The 12175-nt window shown below is 39.7% G+C and overlaps 2 protein-coding genes across 2 annotated transcripts; both read left to right on the top strand.

The window, feature by feature from the left end:
- Positions 1-270: 270 nt before the first annotated feature.
- Positions 271-6196, top strand: phgdh (phosphoglycerate dehydrogenase). Its single transcript, XM_067603529.1, has 12 exons — positions 271-503; positions 1391-1542; positions 1631-1696; positions 1818-1872; positions 2019-2117; positions 2202-2334; positions 2422-2570; positions 2718-2870; positions 4291-4429; positions 4706-4833; positions 4930-5152; positions 5752-6196. Exons 1-12 carry the CDS (start codon positions 366-368, stop codon positions 5904-5906), a joined length of 1590 nt encoding a protein of 529 aa, XP_067459630.1. The 5' UTR covers positions 271-365; the 3' UTR covers positions 5907-6196.
- A 1274-nt stretch (positions 6197-7470) lies between these two features.
- klhl23 (kelch-like family member 23) lies at positions 7471-11745 on the top strand. Its single transcript, XM_067603531.1, has 4 exons — positions 7471-7951; positions 8700-9924; positions 10767-10919; positions 11000-11745. Exons 2-4 carry the CDS (start codon positions 8700-8702, stop codon positions 11308-11310), a joined length of 1689 nt encoding a protein of 562 aa, XP_067459632.1. The 5' UTR covers positions 7471-7951; the 3' UTR covers positions 11311-11745.
- Positions 11746-12175: the final 430 nt, after the last annotated feature.

The following is a 12175-nucleotide window of genomic DNA, read 5'->3' on the forward strand; positions in this document are numbered from 1 at the left end:
TACATTTTGTACTTTTTTGCAATACAATATTTTCATATTTTGGTAAAGTGTGAATGCAGGACTTTTTTCTAGTATTGGAGTAATTTTAAATTGTATTCTTGCAATTGCAACTACAACTTTTTTTTGCCTAGTCATATCAAACTGATATCCAGCATGTTCTGTTCAACTGGTTTCCAGTATGGTAATGTGCACGTTTACGTCAGAGCAGGAGATACATGAGAGGCGGGTTTTACTTTGAAAGGGGCCGTCTTAAAATCCAGATAACCATTCAAAACCAGCAGAGGGAAAGCGACTCCCAGTCTCCATCACTGCACGGAGCGACCATTCTACACAAGTTGCAATCTACCACCAAAAACACCCCCAAGATGGCCCCGATCTCCATCAAGACCGTGTTAATCAGTGAAAGTGTTGACCCCCGCTGCAGGGCGATTCTGCAGGAAAATGGCATCCGTGTCACGGAGAAGCAGAACATGAAGAAAGATGAATTAATCGCGGAGATTAAGGTAAAGTTGGCACTCTGCATTGCATAATTACTTTTTTCAAGTGTCGTCTTTTTTTGGCTTACGCAACATGCAGATTTTCTGTTTTGCTACTACTTTCTGTAACACATTAAAAAGTTTCTGTAGTCGCTGTGATCAGCATCATTTGGCCGCTGCAGATGTTTTTGGAGAATATCTTAAACTGCAGATTAGTAGCATGTGGTTTTAATGTGCGTGCAATCTGGTTAGTAGGAACTACTTTTCAACGGAGTCAGACACGTTTTGTTTTTTTTATCAGGTTGAGGTGTGACAATTGATTGTGAGGTTTAGAAGCACCGCCCCTTGAGAAGCTGATGCAACTTAGCCCATCATTTACTCCTGACTGCCACATGCAGCAGTTTATCAGTATTCAGGAACAAATGTTTGACTTGGCACTGAATGAGATGGTCAGACTGGAAAACAATGAAACCAACCTCATGAATTATGCTTGTTCTGCTGCAGATTCATGGTTGGATTAACCCACTGATGGGTCATAGAGCAAAAATGAGCTGCTAACCACTACTACCCTCAACTTACCCCCAACCCATTTAGTCTCAGTACAGTTTGTGATAAACACAATTAACCACGAATTTACTCAAAAAATATGCACTATGCATGCTTCATATCTGCTGAAATAATAAGTATTAAAACTATATTTTGACACAATTCTCCTCTAGAAGACAGGACCTCAAGATTAGGTGATAATTATGGTTTTAAGGTTTATATTGTGCTTTAGTGGTAAAAGTTGCCAAAAATGAGTAATTGATCAAATTACCCCAGACTTAGGTACAATCTTGAGTCGTGTGCCTTGTGTGGATGAACCACTGATAATGAAACATCATGAGATCAAAGTGCTTTTCTCACTGTCGCAGGACTACGACGGCCTTGTGGTCAGATCTGCAACCAAGGTCACGGCTGATGTTATCAATGCTGCTAGTAATCTTAAGATCATTGGGAGAGCTGGGACCGGTGTGGACAATGTGGATGTTGATGCCGCCACCAAAAAGGGCATCATTGTCATGAAGTAAGTGTTGACTTTATGCAGGGATTTGATTTACTGTGCAATTTCCAGTATAATGAACTGACCATTGAGTGTCAAATGTTTTATCCAGCACTCCAAGCGGTAACACGATCAGTGCTGCAGAGCTGACATGTGCCCTGATCATGAGCCTCTCAAGGCAAGATGAATTATGTTTTTTTTTTTCTTATTTATGAACAATTATTGACTTGCAAACCATAGTCTTTATAATTGCACTTAAGTATTGTAAAAGTGGCATTAATATGTTTCTCTGTTTTCAGACATGTGCCTCAAGCTACAATGTCCATGAAAGCAGGGAACTGGGATCGCAAAAAGGTAAAGCAGAGATTTTAGGTCGTCCGCCGACTGTGTTTGCAGTTGGCACACAAAGCGATTACTGATGCATGGTCGGCTCCATTGTTCAGCCAGTCGTCGCTAATCAGATGTGACACTTGGTTCTGTTGGTTTTTCTAATTTTGCAGTTCATGGGTGCAGAGCTGTATGGCAAAGTACTGGGAATAGTTGGACTTGGAAGAATAGGAAAGGAAGTGGCCTCTAGAATGCAGTCTTTTGGCATGAGGGTAAATAAAGACATCGCAACATGACAAGACTGCACTGTAATTTTTAGAGCAGACAAACAGGATAACGTCTTTTGTTCTTGTCAGACTATTGGCTACGATCCAATCACTCCACCTGAGGTGTCAGCCAGCTGGGGGGTGGAGCAGATGCCTCTGGAGAAGCTTTGGCCCCAGTGTGACTACATTACTGTCCACACTCCCCTGATGCCCTCTACTGCTGGTGAGGTTCACTGAGGCTCTCCTAATTATATAGCTATTCCAAACTGTACTTGCATGTTCAGGAATTTCCTTTCTCTTTCTGCCCAAGGTCTGCTCAATGATACATCATTTGCTAAATGCAAGAAAGGAGTGAAGGTTGTGAACTGTGCACGTGGGGGCATCATTGATGAGGCTGCTCTCCTCAGAGCTTTGGAGTCCGGACAGTGTGGAGGAGCTGGGCTTGACGTCTTTGTTGAGGCAAGATTATCGGAGCATCACACAAATAACTCGCATAAATATTGTGCTGTATTGCAACTATAGTATTTGTTTTTACAATCACTCTAGAATATCAATAATAGAGATACTGTGGTATACATCTTACTCTGTGCTCATGTTTGGCCACAGGAGCCACCTAAGGACCGCTCACTGGTCGACCATCCCAATGTCATCAGCTGTCCTCACCTGGGAGCCAGTACCAAGGAGGCACAGGCGCGTTGTGGAGAGGACATTGCTCTGCAGATTGTGGACATGGTGAAGGGCAAGAACTTGGTTGGAGGAGTAAGTTCTGCTCAGCGTTCTTACACCCTTTTTTTTTTTTTTTTTTTTTTTCTTTAAACAAATGACATTTCAGACCTTGAGTCTTGTTGCAAAACATGTTAAAGGGCCATTTTAGCATTGCATTGTCAGAAAGTTGGGACTTGTCAGAGATGGATTTAAAAAAAAAAAAGTTCAAACAATGCAACAGAGCCGGAGCTATTCTGATTTTTAGTCCCTAAAATGGGTCAACCTCCAAAACTATGATTATGATATTAGACCCCAGTTTGTAACACAGGCTTTCTGTCTAACTTATGTCTTATAAGCACACGCAACCGAGACATTATACCACTGTTGTCATAGGCAGAGTAATCCTCAACATGACAAGAAAATGGATCTTCTTGTGTAGAATTTGTCATTTTTTCTTTTTTAAATTGTAACATAAAATTCTAAATTGAAGGAATTTGATAACAGGGAAGAACCAAGATGCAGTAGTTATGCATGTTCACATCTTGCCACTCCACGTTTGAACACATTTTGTCATTTGTGATTGCATTTTTAATAAAACTCTCCATGCCATGTCTAGTAACAGGGCACCCTGGTTAAAAGTAAGCAGGGAGGGGGGAGAAAAAAAACAAAAAAATAAGCTTCAAACAATGTACAGACATCTGCCAAGGTAGCCTTTACTTTTACAATTAACATTTATACAAGACTAGCCAAGATGTGGCCTGATGGTGACATTAATCCGGTCATGGGGTCACTATAATAGCTCAGTGTCCAATCTAACAGTCTCTCAAACTTTAAAACACAAGTCTGGTAATTCCATGATGGCTCAGAGCCGTCTGTCTTTTTGCAGGAATTTTTTTCCACAAAGTCTGCGATTCTTCAAACTTTGCTTGGGGAAATAACACTCATTTACCATGAGTGGTTTATTTTGAGGGTCCATCGAGGGTCCTACAATGTTTCCTGTTAAGAACTATGTAAGACTATGTATGTAGAACTATGAAATTTGGTACTAATTATTTTGTAGGAAATATGAAATGGTACATTTTCATTAATTCCAGTTAATGGCTAATGTATCCTAGAGAGTCTCTACTCATTGGACAGCTTAACTTGTGAAAATGTGTCTACAGGCAAGCATACAATTAGAGATAAACTTTCAGATGAACAATGAGAAAATATTAACATGGGTTTAAATTGTTATTTGACAGTTATTTTAGGGAAATCCTTATGTTCCCTACATTTTAGTGCTGAATTAAATAGTTATTTACACAAAACTTCCTAGAAAATAACTATGAAATTGCAAAAAAAAACCCAGTCTCAGTCTTCCTTTGAAATGATAGACAAGTATCAATATTGAACTAGCAGGAGATGGCAAGATGTGATCTAAAATGTGTGATCACTCTGTTCACAAAGGCTCTCTGATTCTGTTCTGTCTGTGTAGGTAAATGCACAGGTTATGGCCAGCACATTCTCCCAGGAGTCTCACCAGCTGATCAAACTTGGAGAGGCCATTGGAGCTGTGCTGCAGTCTTGCAGTGCTTCCAAGAAACCATTCAGCCATCTTCAAATCACTACTCAAGGTAAAACTACTGGTCTAACCAGTTTGTTTAGTGACTTGAAGAGAAGGAGGCAGGGTCATACTGTCTATTAGGAGGATAATATTGTGTTAGTGGGATTTTTCTCCCTCTGCTGGTGTGATTGTGAAACAGGTACTGGATTCGATGTATGACAGGTGTTAAACAGCTAAACTATGAAGATGTAAATCATTAATTTTGTTTATGATAACTGTTTTGCTTTGAAATGTTTCACTTGATCATAGTAGCAATTGACTTTGCCTGCTGTTTTCCACAAACCAGGGGATTGCATGAAGTCCTCCACTGGCTACATGACTTCTGCCGTACTGGTTGGACTGCTTGACAATCAATCTGGCTGTTGCCCAAACCTCATCAATGCCGTGAGCCTCGCCAAGGAGTCTGGAATCACGGTACAACATCAACATAATCGGATAAACACTGCATAACAATAATGAGCGTGTGTCTTTGGAAAATAACCTTTTCGTACGTGTAAACCGACTCTTCAGGTCAACCAGTCCCACTGCGTGTCTGATGGGGCTGCTGATGGTGTGTGTCAGGTGGAGATCGCTGCCAGTGGCTGCAGCTACAAAGCCAGCGGTTCAGTTCAAGGTGGTGTGCCAGTCCTACTGGAGCTGAGCGGCAGCGTGTTCAGACAGCCAGTGTCCCTCACTGGGAATCTGCTGTTCTTCAAGGCCTCCGCAAATCCTCAGCTCCTGTCTTCAGTGGCTGGTGAGAACATTTGAAATGAAGCAGTAATCCAGTGATGACAAAGGGGAGATCAATCCTACAACACTGTTAGAATAAGTCTAAAAAGCTAATAGCTCTGTTTTGACACACATTATCTGTTGTGGGTGTGAATTTGGATGTATCATTCCTTCTGTTAGGTGGTGTGACCAAACACATTAGACATACCAACTATTAGAACACATACATAAAATGTAAAACATAGATTTTAAGACTCACAGTCTTCTTGTCAGAATCAGAGAGCCTATTTAGAGCCTCAACTTTCTGCACAGAGAAACCACAATAAATGTATTGTACTGCACAGTGTGTGGGAGACCATTTTTGCAACCAACAGTAGTCATCATTTAAAAATGATGTAATAGTGCAGTTATCTAATATTTAAACATTTTTCTTCAGAACAAGATATAGTTTCAGTGCAACTGGCAGATACAAAATATATGATATTTGATGTTGTCTGTCAGCTTGGATAAAAGGGGTTCTCCATTTGGATTGAAAAGCCTTATTGAGTTATAATTCTAGTGTTTCCTGAAAGGTTTTTCCTCTTTAAATTCACACTAATTTTCTCCTTTTTGTTCGTTGTGTAGGACTGTTGGCCGCAGAGCGAGTGGAAATTCAGTCTTTCAGTGCTCCTGCAGACCGCACTGGAGATCTGTGGTATTGTGTGGGGGTGTCCTCCCTTCTGCGAGACCTCGGTGCCTTGAAGCCTTTGGCGAAGGAAGCAGCGCAGCTCTCCATTTAAATGAGAAGAGCAACGCAGTGCTGGGATAACATTCAGTATCTGAAAATTGTGTCTTAATATAATTGAGCCGTCTTGTGATGCTTCGTAGCATTTACAACTAACAACTTGTTTAGAAGTTGAACACTTGCAGTTTAAAACTTGCATTTTGATAACATTCCAGTGTTTAGATGTTTTACATGCGCTTTGTTGAAGTAAAACTAGATGAAAGTGTTTCAATGTGATGTGCTGCTCGGTTTGTTGTGTGACCATTTTAAGCAGAGATGTAAAATAAAATGCACTTACTAAAAGTACTGTGGTAATGTTTTTAGATATTCTGTGAAACTTAACACATGAGGGATTATTCCACACTTATTAGGCACACCTAGACAATTTAATACAACCCAATACAACAGCCATAAATTGGAAATTGTAAAGTTATAATTATAGAATTTTCAATATTTTAATTCTATGGTCATTTTAAACAGTAGTTTGTAGTATTGGATCATATTGCATTGTACAGGGGAACATAATAAACTGGTAAATCAGTGTAAATAACAGTTATGTAGCAGATTTTTCATGCTATAAATATGAAGTGTCAGGCCTGTCCTCCAGAAATGTCCATTCTCAGTGTATGTGAACTTGTGATGTGACAAATCCTGCTCTGAACTCAAAAACTTTAACCCTTTTAATCAAATCTGTAGAACAGAGATTTAATTTATGGCTACACATGGATCTATCAATCATTAGGAAGATCCTTGATTACTAAAGTAGAAAGAAGGCCTATCAAGATTAGTGTACACTGCCCAAGTATTAAAGAATGTTTCACATCGGCAGATCAATTGATCCACAATTTTATATGGAAAAAGCTCATCTGTTTTTTAAAAAAAATGTAATAATTAGTCTAATCAAAGGGGGGATAGATGCCTTGGACTTTTCAACTCTCAATCTAACATTTAAAAAGTTAAATGGGTTAAAAAATGCTCTTAAAAATCCCAAATCTATTTGTAACTTCATACCCCATACCCATGATTTATTTATTTTTTGAATATTTTATTTTCAAATTTTAGATTTAACAAGACATACAAAATACACAAAGTCCTCTCCCTGTCCAAAAGGACCTCACTCAAAAGGAGAAATTATTAGTCAATTAAAATTTAAAAACATATATATATATATATATAAATTCAACATAGACTCCTACCTAAGTTTTCAACTCTATTAGTGTTATACCCTTTTTTATTAAGATGCAATTATAATATACACAAGAAGAACAAGAAGAAAAACATGACATTTAAGTGGACTAATGCACTCATAAGTTTGCACTGAAATATTTACTTAAGCATATGATTTGGGAACGTTTTCCACTATTTTAAGCATTTCATTTTTTAAAAATATTGTATTTCAAGACTTCTTCTCTCCTATATTCATGCAAGCTTTCTGTAAAAACAAACAAACAAACAAACAAACAAACAAAAAAAGACCAGCTCATGCAGTCATGTCTCTGAGATCTTGTGCAGGAATGAATATTGTGCACTGTGCTGTTAATCCTTGTTAGGATTAGGTAAAGCCTTGGCCACACTGGAAATGGGTTCAAAACGCCATGGCAACGACAAGAATGAGGGGAAAAAACATGAATGGTGAAGTGGCTGCTTGTTCTACATTGAAGTCGATGCTCATTTGTATAAGATTTGTATTCTGTCGGTGATGCCTCTCCGCCTGTTGGGTACACTAATGTGCCGTCACTATCACAAGACTTAGTGGATGCAGGTTATATTTAGGCTCTGGGAGAAAATAGCGGTGTTGGTTGGTGATTCCTTTTGAATGGTTGCTGCTACCAAAGACCTGCTGGTTGAGTGTGGTGCAGGAGAGGAGAGGAGAGGAGAGGAGAGGAGAGGAGGGGGCCTCTCACACACACTGCACACAAATACCAAAATAGGATAGAGCTGCCTGCGACCGTCCTGCGTGAGCTAAATTGAGGCTCATGTGTTTTGGAGAGGAGCTGTTCGAAGAGAGAGGACGCTGCTCACTGTCATTGTTGAACAGCGAGGGTCATCCATGGGTGAGAGGTAAGCCTATTGTATCCCTGTTTATTATTTTACAGCGTTAAACTGTGCGCTTCATAAAGAGACATTTACTATGAACCCTCGTTAAGACTGCAGTTAATTATAAATGAGAGACATGCTATGTTTTTGTTTTTCTCTCTCAGCCAATAGGTGGTGTCATTTGGTCATTAGTGATGGGAATTCCGGCTCTTTTTAGTGAACCAGATCATTTGGCTCAGCTCAGCAATAAGAACCGACTCTTTCACTCCTAAACGGCTCTTCATTTAGTACCGCTACTGTTTTTATAATTCAACCAAATTTAGCAATGTTTTACCTGTGTGCACATATATCATTTAAATTATTCAATGTAATTATACTAAACCTTATAATTTTCAGAACACCATAATTTTACATTTTGTTTGGTATAAAAACCTTAATGTAAAAACATCAGACACATGTGTATTGAACAATTTATTTATACTGAACTATCCAAAACCGTGTCAGGCCAGTGCTAAAAATGCTAAATGAAATTTGTAAATCAAAGAGAAAACAACACAGGGCAGCTACAGTCCCGTAGAGCTGATCACACGTGATTGATCGCATGCACATACACATCAACACAACATTCAGTCAGTGCTTGGAGTGCACGTGGCCAAAAGATCATCCTATTACTCTATTTACAACAAAAAAAAAGACAGAAAAAAGAAATCGGCTCACAAACTCGTTTGCGACTGACACATCATACTTTCACACTGTATTTTTTTTTCTACAGATGTCACATGAACAAACTGAAATATACACATACAATTTCTGCGATGGAGACCATCCAGCCGAGCTCCTGGAGGCTCTCAGGCATTTCTACATAAGTGGCCTGTTTACTGACGTTACCCTGCAATGTGGCGAGTCCGGACAGGTGTTTCACTGCCACAAGGCGCTGCTGTCAGCCAGGAGCTCCTATTTCAAAGTCATGTTCACAGCTGATATGAGGGAGAGGTCGAACAGCGTCATCAAACTGACCGGGGTTGACTGTGGGGTTCTGGGCGCCCTGGTGAACTATGTGTACTCAGCTCAGGTGTGCATCACTGAGAGCAACGTACAGAGCCTGCTGGAGGCTGCGGATCTCCTGCAGTTCATCTCTGTGAAACAAGCATGTGAGGAGTTCCTCATTCGCCTCCTGGATGTGGACAACTGCCTTGGCATGCACGCTTTTGCTCAGCTGCATCTGTGTCCTGGCCTGGAGAGGGAGGCCCGGAGAGTGATGCTCAGCAGGTTCACAGACCTTATTCAGCAGGAGGAGTTCCTAGAGCTGGATCATGATAAGATGAGATCAGTTTTGGCTGCTCAGAACCTCAACATGCAGAGGGATGAAGTGCTGATTGATGCTGTGACCAAATGGGTAACTCATGACTTGGATAATCGTATTCATCATGCTGCAGACCTGCTGCATTCCATCCATCTTGACCTGGATGAGATTTACTTCAAGGCTACTTTAGAAGTGCACAGAGAGTGCTTGCTGAGCAGTGAAGGGAAATTTAAATCCATGATCATTCAGGCTTTAAGGTCCAGCAGCAAGGAGATGTCTGCAAGCAGAAAAATGTCTCCAAGCATGTACATCATCGGAGGGTACTACTGGCACCCTCTTTGTGAAGTTCACATATGGGATCCTATAAGCAACACATGGGTTCAAGGAAAAGACATGCCTGACCATGCAAGAGAGAGCTACAGCATCAGTTTACTCGGAGCAAATATCTATGTGACTGGAGGTTACAAGACAAACACTGTTGAGGCCCTGGACACAGTTGTGATTTATAACTGTGACTATGATGAATGGACCGAGGGTTGCCCCATGATTACAGCTAGGTACTATCATTGCTCTGTGGCTTTGCATGGCTGCATTTACGCCATCGGAGGCTACAGAGGAGGAGCTCCAGAGCGAGAGACGGAATTTTATGATCCCCTGAAAAAGAAATGGTTCCCTGTGGCTAAAATGATCCAAGGTATGCAAAACAAAAAAGTGATATATGTTATATCCTGGGATGAAAGAGAACAAATGAATGCTCTTTATTTGTATCTATGAGGACTGTATTAACCTGCTAGGGGGCCTATAGTGACTGCTGCTGCCTCTTTGTGCATTATGCATGTACTTGTCACACCAAATTACCCTTAAGTACAGTGCACATATAACAGCTTCAATATTTGCCCAAGAATCAGAGATCAGCCAGTACTGTAGTGAAATATTGCCTCCTGGGCCAATATCTAGAATGAGTTTGTGCTAATTTGATTAAAGGATAGGTTCACAATTTTTCAAGTCTGTCTTAAAACAACAGTCAGGTGCCCAAATGAACACTGACACGTTTCTCTTGCTGTTATCATTCCTCCTGCTCATACTGACCATTAGAAGATCCCTTCTTAATGCACTTTCAATGTAAGTGATGGAGGCCAAAATCTACAAGCCTCCTTCTGTGCAAAAAATGTATTTAAAAGTTGATTTGAAATCAGGTTTATTGCCAAGAAAGTTTGCACACACAAGAAATTTACCTTGGTGTTGTGGTGCATAACAATGAAAAAATAGAAAGTACCACAATCATAATTAATATACATAAAATGTTATAGTAATATAGATACAGTACAGTATAATTAGTAGATGTAATGTAAACATGTGCAAATTAAATAATATAAAGAATTGCATTAATGTATCATATTTATATACTCATGCATTTTATATGAAACACAACAGAAAATAATACATTTTTTCACATGTGTACAAATTAAGTCATTAACACTTAAATAGGGAGTGATTTTCAAATGCTAACTATCATAACCTCTGTTTCCTTTGCAGGTGTAGGAAATGCTACTGCCTGTGTAACGGGAGATAAAATCTATGTTACTGGAGGCCACTATGGGTACAGAGGAAGCTGCACCTATGAAAAAATCCAAGTTTACAGGCCAGATGTCAATGAGTGGAGTATCATTACAATAAGCCCTCATCCAGGTATGAGAGTAAGAAGAAAGAGATAGAAGCAGTAGATGTGTTGAATACTGTTTTCTAATTTGTTAACCCTCTGTTTTCAGAATACGGCCTGTGTTCTGTGTCTCTCGATAACAAGCTGTATTTGGTGGGTGGACAGACGACTGTTGCAGACTGCTTCGACACCGAGAGAGACAAATGGAGATCGATATCGGTGATGAAGGAGAGGAGGATGGAGTGTGGGGCTGTGGTAATAAACGGTTGTATTTACGTAACAGGGGGATACTCCTACTCAAAAGGAACTTACCTGCAGAGCATTGAGAAATACAACCCTGAACTGGACTCTTGGGAGATTGTAGGGACTCTTCCCAGCCCAGCCAGATCACATGGATGTGTTTGTGTTTACAGTGTTTAATGTCAAGACTTCATTACAAAATGTTTGTTGTCATTTTGTGCCAAATGGATCAAATGAATAACTGTATTCTGTCAAACTGTGCAAGTGTCAGGTACACTATCACACCAAGATTTGTCAAGTTAACCCATGTTTTGCACTGGATAATTGCCTTTAGACAGCTACACATTTGCCTGTAAATATAATGAAGGACAAGTAACTCAGGGGCCTCACGGTTAGTGTTTTAGTTTACTATATGAGTATTTTGGTTTTAAAAGACTGAAAGGAAATACTGGGGAGGAAAAAGACCATATTTGTGTAAGGTTAAAATCCACATTAAAAAACATTGAATCCAGTTTAGACCAATGATGCACTAGTTAGTACACAGCAAAGCATCATTTTTAGTAGAGCTGTACCAGCAGGCTGCTACTTGATTAAACAAATCAATACACATGTGAATGGAATTTCTGTCCAAATCAGTTCCATAAAAGGTATTAAATTGGTCTTAATAACTATTTGAGTTTCGTCACATCTTATTTACACAGTGACAAAGATTACATTTTGGCTCTGCTCTTAAAGTTTTGATTTATTTAAGGTGTATTTAAGGTCTGTTAAACATTTATGGTATAAAGTATTGCGGGATTTAGAGTTCATTTTATAAGGCAAATGATTTATAGACTGTAGCTCCTTTCAACAGTGAGGCATCTCAAGGTGCATCACTTTTTACAAATCATTACAAATGATCGTAAAGGCAGCAGCTCATCGTCTAGATATCAGTGGGCTGACATGGGAGGAGGTGAGGAATGATCTCAGTGTTCAAGCAAGCCAGGATCAATCAAGGGTTGGATAGTACTAATAATGGTCCTCCTGCTACGATGGAATGCTAGAA

Source organism: Thunnus thynnus, chromosome 11, assembly GCF_963924715.1.
Source record: "Thunnus thynnus chromosome 11, fThuThy2.1, whole genome shotgun sequence".
Taxonomy (NCBI): Eukaryota; Metazoa; Chordata; class Actinopteri; order Scombriformes; family Scombridae; genus Thunnus; species Thunnus thynnus.